Consider the following 17,371-nt stretch of genomic DNA (forward strand, 5'->3'; position numbering starts at 1 on the left):
TCCTGGACGGGCGTGCTCCAGATCTTAGAAAAAAAAGGACATTTTGGAACATCGTGGAAGCATCGTTCTCTGGGTGCTCCTAGCAATCGACAGATTCGTCGGTTCGTCCGCGAGAAGCCGCCGAAAGCCGTAATCAACGCCCCGGGGCCCACCGAGTGTTTCACCGGCAGCGTCCATCCACTAGTGACGAAAACCGACTTTTACGAACTTTATTTCGAACTTTATCCGTGCGTTTTGGGGTGCTACCTCGTCTAACAAGTAATTTGTAAGGAAAATTTCTATGTTTAATAAACGGGTTAAAAATGGTAAACCTGTCTCAGGAAGTCATTCTGCGCCCACACGACAGAAAGAACCGCTCGGCTGTCGAAAAACCCTCACCCAAATCGGCTGACCTCACATGTGATACAAAATATGTACAGTACAGGTTTGTGTTTAATATATTTTTTCGTAAATGATCGGTTATCCGAAAAATCAGTTATCCAAACAAACCCCAGTCCTGAATTGTTTCGGATAATCGATGCTCTACCGTACTTGATACAGCCACCAGTCAGCAATTTGCTGCACATTTCTTAAGTTGCATGACAATTTAATGATAAAATAATATAAGGAGAAAATTTAAAATATTTCAAAAATATTGAAAAACTGTGGATAATTAAATATATATCACAGAAACAAAAATGATTACAACTGAAACTGCTTATGTCACATATATAAAAAGTTACTGTCAAATTTTAATTTACAGTAATAAGTTTTTTTATTAATTTAAAATGATATATGATTAAATAATAAATATAATTTTATTTCAAAAATATGTCAATGAAAATTATTCCATGTGCCATAGATTGCCAATCCATGGTCTATATATATTATAGGTGTGATAAATTTATGTGTGATAAATTTATTATAATATTTCTATAATAAATTTATCAAGAGTGTCTGAGCATAAATTAATTTTTTAATTCTAAATTATCATATAATATTCTTTACAGTTGGGAAATAAAATTTTATGTTGTAATAAAAACCATAATTGGCTATATTTAAAAGAATAGACTATAAAGAAGGTAATTATTTGACTTATAACTAAAGAATTTGTTCAAACACAACAATAAATTCTAATGATTACATATTTAAGGAATTCAATACACAACTTACTTTTTATTTTCATGTACTCTCTGCACATTGGACTGGAAAAACTGGTCACTAAAAAAATCTAAAGAACCAGAAAATACAACTCTTGCATTGTTTCTTGCTTGAACTGCAGAAATTAGTAATGTACTTTTTCCAACTGCATGAGGATACTTGATAATGAAAAGAATATAATGTTGTTAATCATATTTTAAAAAAATGAATTTAATAAATAAATTACAGTTTACCTCAGTAATTTTATTATCCGGATTGTAGCAATATGCTGTTGACGATGCTGTTAAAACTTCTAATATTAACGGGTTATCATTATCAGCAATTAATCTGTAATTTTTTAAATTAATTACATAATTAAACATTAAGTAAGTGTAATATTAGATATTGATAAATTTACAAAATACTTACCCTACACCTCTATACAGAATAGGAGGAATATCTTTTTTTCCTACAATAGTTGGAGCATCTAACAGATCTTTTGGTGAAGCAACAATTAATGTGTGCTGGAATAAATTAAATATTAATTGTGGACTGCAGTAACTGAATTTTATTGATTTAAACTAATTAAAATTTTCCTTTTCAATTTAATATTAAATGAAATATACTTTTCCATCATCTGAAGCATCATAGTTAAGGTGATCAATGACAGCAGAACCTTCTTCATCTATCTCAAAGCCACATTCATTTGCTAATTCTCTCATGATATCACCTAAAATGATACATAAAAATTAGAATAAATATCAATTTTTTTCAAAAACTAGAATATAAAAATTTTTATTACTACTACATATATTTATGACTACAGTGTCTGTTTCACAATCATTACAAATTATAGTTAATAATATATTTTAATTTTTATAACTAATTAAACTTTGAACATCAAATATACAAACGAATAACAAAACATATTTTTCATAATAAAACGTAAAAAAATTCAGTTAGCTTTGATCATTTAAGTTGTCAATATTAGTATTCTAGTCATTTAATAATGATTAAGTCAATTTAAATAGTATTTATAATTATTAATATAAAAAACAAGACAGCAAAAAAATTTGATTAAGTCAAAAACAATTAAACAGAAAAATAAATAAAATTTTAAAAAGAGTTATATTTAGACTATTTATATTGAAACAGATAAGAATGTTATTAAAGTATGAGGAATTATCTATCATACATTTTAATAATAAAAAATTTAAACTAAATAAATGAATTTAGAAAGATCTGGAAAACATCAGCATATAAAAATTCAAACCTAGAAATCCAAATCAGATGTGTATGTGTCTAATACAAGTAGTATAACATTAGCTACTTGTATTAGTTTAAATACATACATACAATTGCACACTTCATGTCATTGTATATACTAATATAAATATAACTATATGACTAGTGTAATTATGTACAGTGATACCCCAAACTTATGCAATAGGTGGGACCAAGTGATAACCACGTAAGTTGAATTTGCATAAGTCAGAGTATAATTTCGCAATTTGTGTAAAATCCAAGTAGGATGAATGTAAGCTAATAAATGTTCTCGTTAATCTTATCTCGTCTTTTGATTCGTTCACGGTTACAAGAAATCACCACATAGAGTCTCTCAAGTCTCCGTAGATATAACAAACATAGAAATAAATAACACAAAATAAATTGTAGCTATGTGTCGATTCCGCGCAACACGTCCAAACATGTAAGCTGAACAATAGTGTGGGGGGGGAGANATCTATCATACATTTTAAAAATAAAAAATTTAAACTAAATAAATGAATTTAGAAAGATCTGGAAAACATCAGCATATAAAAATTCAAACCTAGAAATCCAAATCAGATGTGTATGTGTCTAATACAAGTAGTATAACATTAGCTACTTGTATTAGTTTAAATACATACATACAATTGCACACTTCATGTCATTGTATATACTAATATAAATATAACTATATGACTAGTGTAATTATGTACAGTGATACCCCAAACTTATGCAATAGGTGGGACCAAGTGATAACCACGTAAGTTGAATTTGCATAAGTCAGAGTATAATTTCGCAATTTGTGTAAAATCCAAGTAGGATGAATGTAAGCTAATAAATGTTCTCGTTAATCTTATCTCGTCTTTTGATTCGTTCACGGTTACAAGAAATCACCACATAGAGTCTCTCAAGTCTCCGTAGATATAACAAACATAGAAATAAATAACACAAAATAAATTGTAGCTATGTGTCGATTCCGCGCAACACGTCCAAACATGTAAGCTGAACAATAGTGTGGGGGGGGAGTGAGTAATCAAGAGCTGCGTGGCGCTCAAACAAAAGACGAATCAAAGAGATTTGAAAATCGCGTAACTCCGGGTTCGCGTAAGTCGGGGTAGCGTAAGTCGAGGTATTACTGTATTAATTTTGAATTCTATCCTCATCTAGAAGAGAGCATTCTGACTAGCAAATACTAATGTATCCTAAAACTTGCATGAATTATGGACTATTTTCAACTCATCCATATCACAGTTAACAAAAAATACATATACTCACATGATAAACTATAATATTGTATATAGTTGGTTTGCTGTATGTTAAATTAACAATGTAAATTCGTCTCTGTAATCCAAAACACACGCTTTGGTAGACTTATCTCACAGCAATTTCTGGTTAGCAAATTTAACTTTTATTTCTCATTGAACTACAAATATATTTCAGGTTGGTATAATATACTCCAACCCCTCTTCAGTGCTAGTTCAAATAAACAAAAAGTGTTAAAACATGACTATGTTATATTACATTAAATGAAACAAACCAAAAAACACTAAAAACACTTACATTTTTTCATTAAGTACACAACAAAAATTGTTTCTTATTTTGCTTTTTTCACAAACTAGGGGGTAGGAGGGTAGACCGTTTTACAAACATCAATTTATGTTTTAACTTAAATACTATGCATACCATATTAATATGTAAAATACAAAATAAAGATTGCTATAGTTTAACTCGAAGGAAAAATTGATACTAAGGACGGATGAATTCAACGTCTGTTCTCCAGATGTCCAGTCTGCAAGGTGGGGACTTTTCACTCCTCTATCCCCTGACCAAGTGATCTCTTCCCCTGGTTCTCCGAATTTTTGACCATTGCAGATATGGGGGTTAAGGGGAGTGGTATATTTGTAGTTCAATGAGAAATAAAAGTTAAATTTGCTAACCAGAAATTGCTGTGAGATAAGTCTACCAAAGCGTGTGTTTTGGATTACAGAGATGAATTTACATTGTTAATATAATATTGTAGTTTACATTCATCCCAAAACTATTCATTTGCATTCTGTTAATATTCAATACTAATCTATTGGCTCTCATTAATAGTTAAAAAATTATTGGGTTGCAAGTTGAAAAAATTGTACATCTATAAATTCCTACTATTGTCCATCTATCTGTTTTTCCTTAATCTCAAGAACAGTTAGATAAAATTTGAGACCAGATATGGAAACTTTAGGGGCTGGAGGCACTGATTAACTATATACAAACTTCTGATACAAACCAGAAGTCATGTTATTTCAATTAAAAAATTTTCATCTGAAAGATGTTAGATCAGTGTTTCTCAATGAGGGTGATATCACCCCCATGTGAGTGTTTTTCCATGTTGAGGGGGCAATTAGTAATAATTTATATTTTGGGGGGGTGAAAAACAATTTTCTGGGCAATATAGTAAAACATTATATTAAGAATAATTAGATATTTTATTCGTTATATTGTACAATAATTAAACAAATAGCATTAGTCTATTCAATGCAGTACAAATTTGGCATTAGCCTTGGCCCTCAGCATCAGAATTTTGAAGTGAAGGGAGCGATATTACGTAATGGTTTTATTGAAGGGGCGATGATTTGTTCGAGGTTGAGAAACACTGTGTTAGATAGATGACTGGCACAACTATTGTTAAAGGAAAAGTATGATGTACAGGGGCAAGATGCTACTAATTTGAGGTATTTTAAATTAAATAAATTAAAAATATGATTAAAAATTGCAGCCTGGCATTGTGACAATGTCACAATAAATAATTGCTTGTTACTTATGAGTAGATTTCAAGTGAAATCTATACACACACAATAAACTTGATCAAGAAGTTCAATTTCTTTCCCATAAGATGTGTAAATTTTTCCTGGATAAAATGTTCTTGTTTAAGAAATTTTCTGCTTAAATAAACAGAAATTCTTGTTCATGACTGGAAAATGGATTTGCTTAAGAAGTTTTTCAGCTGCATTCTATCAAAAATTTGAGCTACTTTGCATGATCTTGGGCTACTTTGAACATGGAATTTACAATGTTCTTATATGATAATCTGGCAAAAATACTTGCTACAAATAGCAAGTTCTGACAAGCTTAATCAATACATGGATCATACAGTAAAGTTAAAAAATATACAGTTTCACAATGGGCAACTGCTCGTTATGCCAATAACACAATAAAAAGTTTCAATAGTTCTTATCTCCCATACTTGTCCATTAAGAAGGCACTTTATGACCAACAAGCAGTTGTCTAGCTGTGGCATTTTCTTCAGTTATCGTAGAACACAGTCAGCAATATGGATCCAAAGTCGAATTTCCCCCTTCCATGTCAGCTGACCAATCAGCGGCTATGCTAGTCGTAGCTCTATTCTAGGTCCACCACATTGCGTGATGTTTTCGCCAATGGTCTCTTCCTTGAGACACATGCGCCACCAATTCAAATTTAACCAATCGTGTTCCCCAACGATCTCTCCTCGGCAGCATTCATTACCAGTTCAAACTGACCAATTGTGTTCATTACACAATATCATCATTACACATACTGTCCTACTTGGATGGTCATGGGTGATACTATAAGACAATTTCTGACAAATTTTAATATGGTATTTGTAGATCTATGGTTTTGTTAATGGAAATCATAACACATTCTTTTTACATAACAAAACTGATGAAGCATTAGACAAAAATCTAAATAAATAGATATTATACAAGTTAAATTCACTAATGTAGCAGAACATTATTGAACAAATATATTTTATTGAAAAAATAGCTAAATTATTTTAATTTCTGCATAAGTTTTTTTAAATTGGTCCCTCAAAAACCTTCTTAGTAGAGTTCTATTGTATTTATTTTCTAAGATATAAATAATAAATATATACAGTAATTATATACTTAAAATACAGTAGAAGTTCATTAATCTGGCACCTATGTAACTGGTAATTCATTATTATTAAAAATGTCAAATTATCAGACTTTTTTTCAGAAAATTGAGGTTTATGCAATCTCAGGCCTCAGAACAGAAAATTACTTCAAATTAAGCAAGAATAGTAATTCCCAGCAAGAAAGAAGTGACTAAACAGTGACTGAAATAAAATTAGTTGGCCATGATGATATACATTATTTGTAAGGGGTTGAGTCCGAATGTTATTTTATATTTATGAGTTTTGCTGCATTTGATGTTATAATTTAGTTTGAGAACATTTTCTTTTGATTAAAGGACAATAACTTATTTTCATTATCAACAAATAGTAATTATGAATAAAGCAATCATAATTTGTTATTATGACCAGAAACTACCACAAATTGAGTTTCTGGCTATTGGCAGCATAATTTAGAACTAATGCTCACACAGGGTCAGACCAGTGTCTCCCAACCTTTTTTGTGCTATGCCCCACCTAAGCCTTTCTAATATTCTTATGCCCTCCTAACATATACAGCAGCTGTACGGTTAACTTAAGCTCTGGACGAGTCCAGAGTTTAAGTTAACCGTACAGAGTTTAAGTTAACCATACAACTCTGGACAAGTCCAGAGTTTAAGTTAACCATACAGTTTAAGTTAACCGTTAAGTTAACTGTAATTTAACCATTAAGTCCATTTTTGAATTGCCCCCCTGTGGAGTGTGGGCCCCATGTTGGGAAATACTGGTCCAGACATTTGTGTGCAATTCTTGCTTCTGCATAAAAACAGTGTCAATTGTGAATTCTGGTCTGAAAAGTTCATTTTCGTGTGTTTTTTCCTCTTCTCGCATTGTTTCACTATTTAAATGACTATAAATGAACTTTGTATAACTCCTCAAAAAGTTTATCATTTTGCAATAGTTTATCATACTATTTATTATAAATATAGATAAATGAAGACAGTTAAAAATTAAAAGGGAAAGAACCTGTAGCATAATAGGAAAAGCTCATTGAAAAAATTCAAAAATATTCACGTAATGAAATCTATACTAATATTATAAAGAGGTAATGTTTGTAAGTAAGTAAGTTTGGATGTAGCGGGTAACCTCCGAAACTACTCATCCGATTTCAAAAATTCTTTCACCAACATTTAGAATGGAACTTCGGGGTGGACATAGGCTGTATATTATTCCGGTAAACATTCATATAAATTAAAAGATATCATCTAGGGTTAAGGCTTTTATGTCCAACAGATGGCGCTATGAGTATGATGATCTAAGTTTGCTTTTCTGTGAGGCATTATGCTTTTCTGTGAGGACGAACTAAAGTAGATCATCATCTATCTATCTACATAAATAAAAATGTAATGTTCGTTTGTTCCTACCGATTCCTTTGAAATTTTGACACAATGCTGCATTCAAATACGCACATGTTTTTATATAATATACATGTCAAAATTCCCTCCATCGGGGGGAGATGGTTAGGATTAAGGCTTACCGTAAAGAACGCTGCTTCTATTTATACTATTTTAGATGCGGTTTTTTGCGCTTTTTATTGCATTTTAATAGGGTACGTCAACAGAATATACACTAAAAAGGGATTTTTCAATATTCCCTTGTGGGGGAGAGGGACAGGATTAAGGCTTACTTAGGGTACGTCAACAGAATATACACTAAAAAGGGATTTTTCAATATTCCCTTGTGGGGGAGAGGGACAGGATTAAGGCTTACTGTGAAGAACTCTGCTTCTATATATGCTAATTTAGATGCGGTTTTTTGCGTTTTTGATTGCGTTTTAATAGGGTATGTCAACAGAATGTACACTAAGAAGGGATTTTTCAAAAAATTTCCCCATGGGGAAAGTGTTATACATTTATAATAGATACATTTTGAGCCACAACAACGCGTGACGGGATCTGCTAGTATATAAATATAGGTAATCATAATTATTAATATAGATAATTATTCTATAATTTCTTAACATTAAGTTTATAAATCAATTGCCAAAATATAATTAAATTTTCTTTAATTTCATTAAAGAAATAGAATGCTTACAAGAAACACAAATTTATTTTTTTTTTTTAAATACAAAAAAATATTTAAATCAGTAAATTTTGAATTAGAAAGTTGGTTTTTGTTAAAATCCAATATTTGATCAAAAATGTTTTGATTACCTACCTACTGAAGAACTTGCTCCCACAAGTACATTTCCACCATTATCTATGAAGTCTGTTATGGCTTGGACATTTAATGATCCTCCAAATTCTGAAATTAAACATAGATTACACATAACTTTTTAAATGCCTGTTGTATGTAAATTATATATATATATAAATTAATAATTAAACTTATTCCATGTTTTATATATTTGTAGATCTCAACCTAAAACATATTGCAGACCAGTAATTTTTTCAAATTTTCTACCCAAGACTGATAAAATATATTTGTTTTTTTGGATACAATAAATTCTTCAGTCATTAAAATAAATAAATTAGTTAATAACTAAAACAAAAACAAAATTCAATATAAAACAATAATTACAATGAAGAGTAATCAGTATGATCCCTGCTTCTTATCAACTAACTTTTTGATTCTCATTTCTAACATTACAATAAAATTTACAGAGTAAAAAATAAAAATATATGTTTATCATTTAAAAAAAAATCTATTTACATCAATGCTTTTTATGAATTCACCAAACTATTTGTTTGGGATGTAATTTTTCAAACCATTCTTAAGAAATGATGTTTTGGTGACTTTTCGTTTGTTGCATATTTACATATTTTTAAAGTCAGTTGCCTATTCTTTCTTTCATATCTCATCTCAAATTTTTATGTATAATTCTTAATATTTCAATATATTAGGTAAACTTAGAAAACACTATATACAAAATTTATTTTTGTGTTTATTTGAAGTTTATAACACTATAAAACAACTTTAATTTTCAATTAAACTGTACATATCTCCTAGTATTTTTGAAGATACAATATCATCTTCATTGGATGCTTGAACCATATAAACAATATGTGTATGCAAAGTAAATAATTGTTGAGCCATCCCAGTTTTGCCATCAATGTCGAATTCAGTAGTTAGCTTTTCAAGGATATACGTGTTACAGAGTCAAATGCTTTTGTTACGTCTATGGAAACAACATACATAGGACACTTAGATTTGAATTTAGATAAGATAGTGCTTTGCATTTTCAGGATGTTGCTAGTAGTTGAATGGTGGATAATACAGATTAATATATTACATAAAATGATTAATTCTACAAGAATTATAATTTTGTATATTATTATATTAATTTAAAACATAAAGAGTTAAAATGCATAATCAATAATCAATTTAAGAAATTCCTATAAGTAGTAATTAGAGAGATTTTACTAAATTATAAAAAAAATTAGTAATAGATACATATTTTGCAACATAAGCTTGTAATTAAACATAACTTTAAATATTAACATATATTCAAAAAATAAAATTTTGATACAACAAAAACATACCTTCAACTGATGGTGAAAATATTATAAGATGTTGATATAAATATTCACCATATTTCATTAATGTCAAGCCAGGATCGTCTGCAGTTTTGTAAGTCAACTGAAAACCAAGATCTAGAAAAAAAAAAAATTGGTTCTATTTATAATAATCAAAGTAATATTCTGATAAGTTTAGCTATATTGTATAAAGCAAATGCATCTTTTGTAGTCAATTTTTATCATAATTAATGTAATCAATATCCTTTAAATTTGACATTCATATAAAATATAAATAAAATTCAGTAAAACTTCTCTAACTCAAACATCTATAACTTGAATATTTCTTTAACTCAAAAAACAAAGCATTTCATAGGTCTCAATGGAATAGCATAGGTATTTAATGTCTCCAACTTGAATTTCTTAACTCGAATTTTTTCCAAGTCAAACTTTTTCATGGTCCCCCGATATTGATTTATGTTATTTTCAACTTCCCCAACTCAAATTTTAATTTTCTTTACAAATTTGAAACCATATCTTCAGCCCTATGGAGTCTAATTTTATTAGACACAAAGCAGTTTTTTTCCATTCTTTATTTATTTATTCGTCAATACATGTTTCAGATCTCTGTTACCACTCTTTAGTTAACTGTTACAAAATGTACATTCAATTACAACATGGTATTAGTTTTATACAATCACCTATTTATCAAGAGACATACCTTTTTATTCTGTTGTTTATAGTTTCAAATATATCAGTTAATTTGTATAATATTAAAACATATTTTCTTAAAAAGGGGGGTGCATGTATGGTTATTGGCTTTTTTCTCTTCTTCATTCGCCTGTTTACAAATTATATTTAGTTATAACACAATATTAAATTTATAAGATTACTTTTCAATAGACATACCTTTTTATGCTTTCTAGGATATTTAATATGTTTTAATATTATACAAATTAACTGGTGTATTTGAAACTATAAACAGAATAAAAAGGTATGTATCTTAATAAATAGATAATTGTACTGTATAAAACTAATATCAAGTTGTAATTGTATATACATTTTGTAACAGTTGACTGAAGAGCAGTACCAGAGACCCAAAACGCATATTGACCAATGAATAAATAAAGAATGGAAAAAACCACCTTGTGTCTAATTAATGCTCTTCATGGTGCTGAAGGAAAAAAAACCCAACAAAAAAAAAAATCAAATTTTAATATTTATTCTAACCAAAGTGATCCTAATTATCGGATTTCCACAAAATTTTTACAGTTAAATCTACTCTCCAACACCAATTTTCAAGACACTATTCCAGTCCAAAGAAAGAGATGACCTATCACTTTATATCAACAAAATGTACAGTAATGCAAAACTGTTTGATTCCAATTGAACATTTTTCTGAAAAGCATTAAACAGGCTGTTTAAAACAAAATAAAACTATCAAAAATTCCTTATATGATGCAAGAGGTAAAAATACAAATCTAATCAGCATTTTTTACTCTATTGTTCTCTGACTTGAATCATCTGTAACTAAAAGTGTTTTCTACCTCTTGGAGCTTCAGGTTTGAAAAGTTTTACTGTAATCTTATTTAAAGTTTCTTTTAATTTTTAAATTATTAATCGGCATCATCTTTTATTTATAAGATAGTAAACAGAGAAAAATTAAGATAATGCATTTATTGCCTGTTTTGTGTTTAATCTTAAGCCTTAACATTTTAGGCCAGAGGTCAAAATTTGACAATCTACTGGATTTTCTGCATTTTCAAAGTCATTAATATGATTAAGTTACTTTGATTATTTGTTATATATCTTATTTTTATATACCTTGTTATTGTTTAATAATTTATATAGCATAAATACAGTACGTTTTATTATTTTATTTATTAATGTTGTAGTTTATATAGATTATTAGTCTATTTTTATTTTATTTATTTATTAACTTATCATACCATTTGACATGGCACAGAATAGCCCATATGGTTTCATATCAAAAAAACAATCAACCAACAAACATTTTAAATAATATTTTATGATTTCTAAGAGAGTCACTGTAAAAAGGTAAAATTTTCCTTTTTTAATAATAGATTATACACGTTTTCTTTTTTTAACTTTGAGAACAGAACTCTATTGCTTGACTTTCAGACATTTTACTTTTGTCACAGTTTTTGGAACGCATTGTCTGAGAATTAGGGTATGTTCGTTAATAGCCGTCACTCTGCATCTCCACTACTACAAGACTGTGCTGCTGTTTGTAGGCATTTAGGAATGACAGTGAAAGAAAGTAAGATGGTGGCAATTGTACTATCGATAGTATCTTAATAGAAGGATCTATGATTTTAAAATATGCATTTTTAAAGACAAAAGTAGTATCTCAATTGTAAAATTTAACCATAAAATGGATTATCTTGCTGACAGAGCATAAAAAAAAAAAAAAAAAAAAAAATAGAATGTTGGCTACCACTCAAAAAAATTCAAGAAGACACTTACATCACCAAATGCACTAATTTGCACTTTCACAACCTCTAAATTTTCATTCATAAAACCACATAATGGACCCTTAAACAAAACTATCTGAGCACGGAGGATGCTATATTGCTTTCCACCATAAACTACTGCTACAAGTGACTGTTTTTGCCGTTCGACAGTGCACACTCCGATCAGAATTTAGGAATGCATTCCACAGGAATTTTTAAACAGATGTCATTCATGTGGAGTTACATGGAGGGATAAAAGAATGCACCCTTACTGATTGATTTATTTATAGTAACTGTCACAAGATTGTTGTGTACTATTGACATCCTGCTAAAGTTGTAGGCCATCCCTGTGTGTGGAAAAAATCAAAAAGAAAAACAGGTCTAGAAGCAATTTTTCATAAAATATGGCCCTTTGAAACTTGCTTCTTGTAGTATTGAATGATTTGCAAAACTTGATGAAAATCTAAAATAAGAAAATTATAACAGTAACTATTGACTTCATCATTTATGTATGACTCTATAATTTATGAATTTGAGGGAAGCATTCCTTCAAATTCATAAATTATAGAGTCAATAGTTATGAGAAAGACATTTATGCTAGCTAGGTATAGTGTTCAAAATACGTGGTGTTCAGCTTAGAGATTTAATAAAGAAAAATTTATAACTTGAATTTATTTGTATCAGATTGGAAGTCAATGCGTATTTTACGTAGACATCTGTGACCATTTGCGAGAAACACCATATTGTGGTACTACAGTCACTAGAACAAGCACAGAATGGTAAATACAGTACATTAAAGAAGATCTAGGTGATAGGCCACAGTGACTGGAAAAAGTTATTTGGACAAGATGCAACTTATATTAAGCCTCAACTTCCTCCTGGCATCACTATTTAATAAGATGGGGTCCTTCCCCCTTTATTATTCAGATATAATAATTTCTGAACAGAGTTTCCCAGATTGTTGACTAGAAGAGGAACTGAAGCATTTGCTTGACCTCCACATTTGCCAGTTCTTACCCATTGGACTTTTTCTTGTGGGTTTTATGAAGAACAAAATGTACCTGCACATTATATATATATAAGATCAGTTTTTAATATGTGGCCATATCTTAATTAAGGTGTGTAAGGAAAAATTTATGTGAAGAAGTCTCATTCCTGGACTTATGGTTCCTGTTTAGATTTTTATTCATTTAGAAATAACTCTAGACAGATACCAGTAATGTCAAACAGAGAAAACCTTGCTCCTGAGAGAAAATAACTATTTATATTAATCTGTAAATTTGTTACAATAATTTATTTTATCAGCAACATTTGATCTTTGAAGGTACAGTGGAACCTTGGTATACGACCTTAATCCGTTCCTGATGTTTGGACTTATACCAAATAGCACATATACCAAACCAACCTTTCCCATAAGAAGTAATGTAAAAATGATTAATCTGTTCTCATGTAAAAAAAATATGGCTGGCTTTAAACACCTCGCTTTCCTGGCTAGTTCCTGCTTGATTTTTCATGAGATCAACATGTATCTTTTTAGCTTTCTCGCAAATAATTGCTTCTGATAGAATGTCGCCAGCACACTGTTTTTCAGTTATCCAAGCAAAAGCAATTTCTCAACATAATCTAATATCTTCGATATCTGTTTAGAAATTGATTTAACTCCTTTCAAATGTTAGCAGATTTAATAATATCTTTATTTTTCATGATTATTGATATTGTCATTCTTAGAATATGGTATGCAACAGTTAAATCTCAAACACACATGCCACCTTCATATTTCTCAACAATCTCTTTTTTTCAGTTCCATTGTGATTCTAGTCATTTTTTTTTATTTTCTGTTGCTTTTCATTTGTCTTTTTGCAATTCATGATTAATAAAAATAATAAAATTTTACTTACAAATTAAAATCATTAGAAATTTAACAAAGTCATAAACCGTGGCACAGCTAGTCTGGTCTAGTATACCAATAGTGCTACTTGTTCATTGATGGCGCGTATAATTGAATTAAGTAGTATACTGAGCAAAATTTGTTTCATCCAAACAGGACGTATTCCGAATTGGACATATTCTAAAGCAGACGTATACTGAGGTACCACTGTATTTCAGTCTGATGACAACCGTTCAACACAGGTGGAAACATTTGCTTTTGTATTTCCTGCTGGATTTTGGTTTTTCTTGTAGTGCTTAATCACATATATCTAGTTTGTATCATTAAATTTTTCCAATACATTTACGATGGACAATTCATCCTATCTAACACTATTATACATTACACAGCAAGTCCTCACTTAACATTATCAACAGACTTTTGGAAATTGTGACATTAAGCAAAACTATATAAAACCAATTTTACCACAGGCTTAATGATATAAACAAGATATAATTTGGTTATTATTATTATTATTATAATTAAATCACGTTTCCAACTTCCAGCACTTATTTTCCACCTCATAGAACCAATTTTACTGCTTATAAAGAAAATTCAATAACAACAAATGAAAATGATTACAAATGTATTCGTATCTTTTCTCAATGACATTATAACAAAGCGAAAGTTAAATGAAACTGCTAAACGTGTATTTACTGTATACTGCTCCCAATATATTTATTTTATTTTCACCAATGATGATAATTAGAGGCAAAAAACTTTTTCAGTTATATAATGTTATATAACTTATATAACATTCATTATATAATATTCAGTTATATAAATGTATTCGCTTGTTAACATTAAAATATATCAAATATAAAGATGAATGTGAGCCTTTAATTTATTAATTTTTAATTCCTCCTTTTGATTTAACATTCTTCAACAAAATAGGCATATATTCACATATCACTTCATGTAATTTTACATAATTTGTATATATTAATACATTATATACATGCACAGCATTCACATTCAAAATTTACATATACAGTACATAAATAACATACACACTGTGGCAGATTACTCAATAGGTGTGTACCTTGCACCTCATCATCACAAGGGGCCTCAAACTACATAGCAAAAAGATAATATGCCTGCAAGACTTTGGTAAACATTTAAAATGTATATTATAAAGAAAAACTTGTTATTATTTAAGAATTTTATTTGTTAACAAAATTGTGCCTAGGCCTCAAAGGAACAATCTGCTACTGCCTACCAGAGTAAAAACACATATAATGCACACTGCAGGGTGTAGGAGTAGTGAAAATATTAGAGGGAGCCTCAAAATTGAATTGTGCCTGGAGCCTCTCAAGTGCTAAATCCACCAGTGCATACACACACAATTACATTCAGTAATTCAGCATTTAGTACATTCATAATTTACATATACTGCACAAATACACACAATTGTATGTGTGTATGTATTTATGTGCAGTATATGTAAATTATGACTGTAGTGAATGCTGTGCATGTATATGATGTATTGTTATATATACATATTTCAGATGAGAAAAACAGAGTTCAGCTGTAATCATAATTCAAATTGACAGAACAAATGCACAATAAGTATTACTGCAATTACTTTCATTTCCACAGAATAATATAAATAATATTTGCTTAAATTATATTTAAAATTCCATCTCACCCTGCAAAGTTTTGAAGAAAATGGAATGGCTTTCCCTAATTGCAAGATTGTCCAATAAAACGAGGGTTTCTTTATCAGCCGACGCTAAAGTTATGTACGAAGATAAAATAACTAATAATAATTTTATTAAAAGTATCATTATAATGCCTTATTTAAACGCCTTTTCCTCTCTCGCACACACGTACACACACGACGATTCACACCGGTGTAGATCGCGCACGTGGCATTAGCCATGCAACGTCATCGGGTGAAATAATAATAAAAAATTTACAAAGGAAATTATTTTATATTATTAATGATATTTAACTCTTTAGCATTAATAATTAATAAAAGTCATCTATTATTTTATCTTAAATAATTATTATTGCGATCCTTTTTTAAAACTTCCTGTGCTGTTTTGTTCTGTGGGCATTGTTCTTTATTTATGCCCTTTACTGTACAGTCGGATGGCTGAGCGGTTAAGATGGCTGCCTACCACTCTGAGAGACCCGGGAAATCAAAACGGGGAAAAAAAATCCCAGGAATTTTTCGGGGTGATCTGTCCGCATATGTCGGGCCCCGTCTCTCACCATCCGGCCGNGAAACAGTGGGGACGCACGTTCTAACCTAACCTAACCTATTCTAATAATTTGGTTGGTAATAATTATGGTAATTTATTAGAATAGGTTAGGTTAGATTAGAACGTGTGTTCCCACTGTTTCCTTTCTTTTGTTTGCTGGAATCAGAGATGAGGATGGCTGAGCGGTTAAGATGGCTGCCTACCACTCTGAGAGACCCGGGAAATCAAAACGGGGAAAAAAAATCCCAGGAATTTTTCGGGGTGATCTGTCCGCATATGTCGGGCCCCGTCTCTCACCATCCGGCCGCACCATTGTGGGTCTCACTGAACTCATAATGGGCTTGCTAAAAAGGAACCTTCTTTGTTTTTACTAAGAGAAAAGAGTTTTAAAAAAAGGCCTTCACAAATTCGGTCAGCTCGTAATGGGCGATCGAGTGGCAATGGATGAGTCAGAAAGTTTGAAAAGATCTGACTGGAACTGAAGGCAAAAGGCAAACGATAAAAGAGACAGCGTGTTCAATCATAATAAATCAGTGGCGTACCGTGGGTGTCAGCCGCCCGGGGCGGAGAAAAATTTCGGCCCCCCTTATTTAGCAGGGGCGTGCCGTGACATATGATGATAGGGAAGCCGTGTTTCTATAAGAAGCCGACATCCAGGGGCAATCAGTTAATTCTTTCTTTAAATGTACTTTTAATAGATTATTTATTTGACGTACTTAATAAACAAGTTCATTATAATTACCTCTGTTATTAGATCCAATATATTCCATATGCCCTGTAAATGCCAATTCTTGCTTTGATAAAAACATATAACATCTATTTATTTAGATATAATATATCTATTACCCATAATTATCTCGTTACAATTTTCAATATTTATTTTATATTATTTACTAATGTTAAATTCTATTCCGCTTCGATTTCCAAATTGCTTCAAATACGAAAGAATCGACGATTTTTCGTGTCTTTTGCCAGCTAAATTGTCAAAG

General features: G+C 30.3%; 1 protein-coding gene across 1 annotated transcript in view; it reads right to left on the reverse strand.

The window, feature by feature from the left end:
* The window catches only part of LOC111626064 (dolichyl-diphosphooligosaccharide--protein glycosyltransferase 48 kDa subunit-like), a 22,841-nt gene extending 6,803 nt beyond the window's left edge, over nt 1-16,038 (reverse strand). Inside the window, exons 1-7 of the mRNA XM_023369345.1 lie at nt 15,824-16,038; nt 9,802-9,912; nt 8,477-8,563; nt 1,746-1,849; nt 1,549-1,643; nt 1,374-1,467; nt 1,153-1,298 (exon numbers count right to left, since the gene is read on the reverse strand). Coding sequence (XP_023225113.1) covers nt 1,153-1,298; nt 1,374-1,467; nt 1,549-1,643; nt 1,746-1,849; nt 8,477-8,563; nt 9,802-9,912; nt 15,824-15,962 — 776 coding nt within the window. The 5' untranslated portion in view covers nt 15,963-16,038. The remainder of the gene's footprint in view (nt 1-1,152; nt 1,299-1,373; nt 1,468-1,548; nt 1,644-1,745; nt 1,850-8,476; nt 8,564-9,801; nt 9,913-15,823) is intronic.
* Nucleotides 16,039-17,371: the final 1,333 nt, after the last annotated feature.

Source organism: Centruroides sculpturatus, unplaced genomic scaffold (assembly GCF_000671375.1).
Source record: "Centruroides sculpturatus isolate CEXI.00-Female unplaced genomic scaffold, Cexi_2.0 scaffold350, whole genome shotgun sequence".
NCBI classification, from domain to species: Eukaryota; Metazoa; Arthropoda; class Arachnida; order Scorpiones; family Buthidae; genus Centruroides; species Centruroides sculpturatus.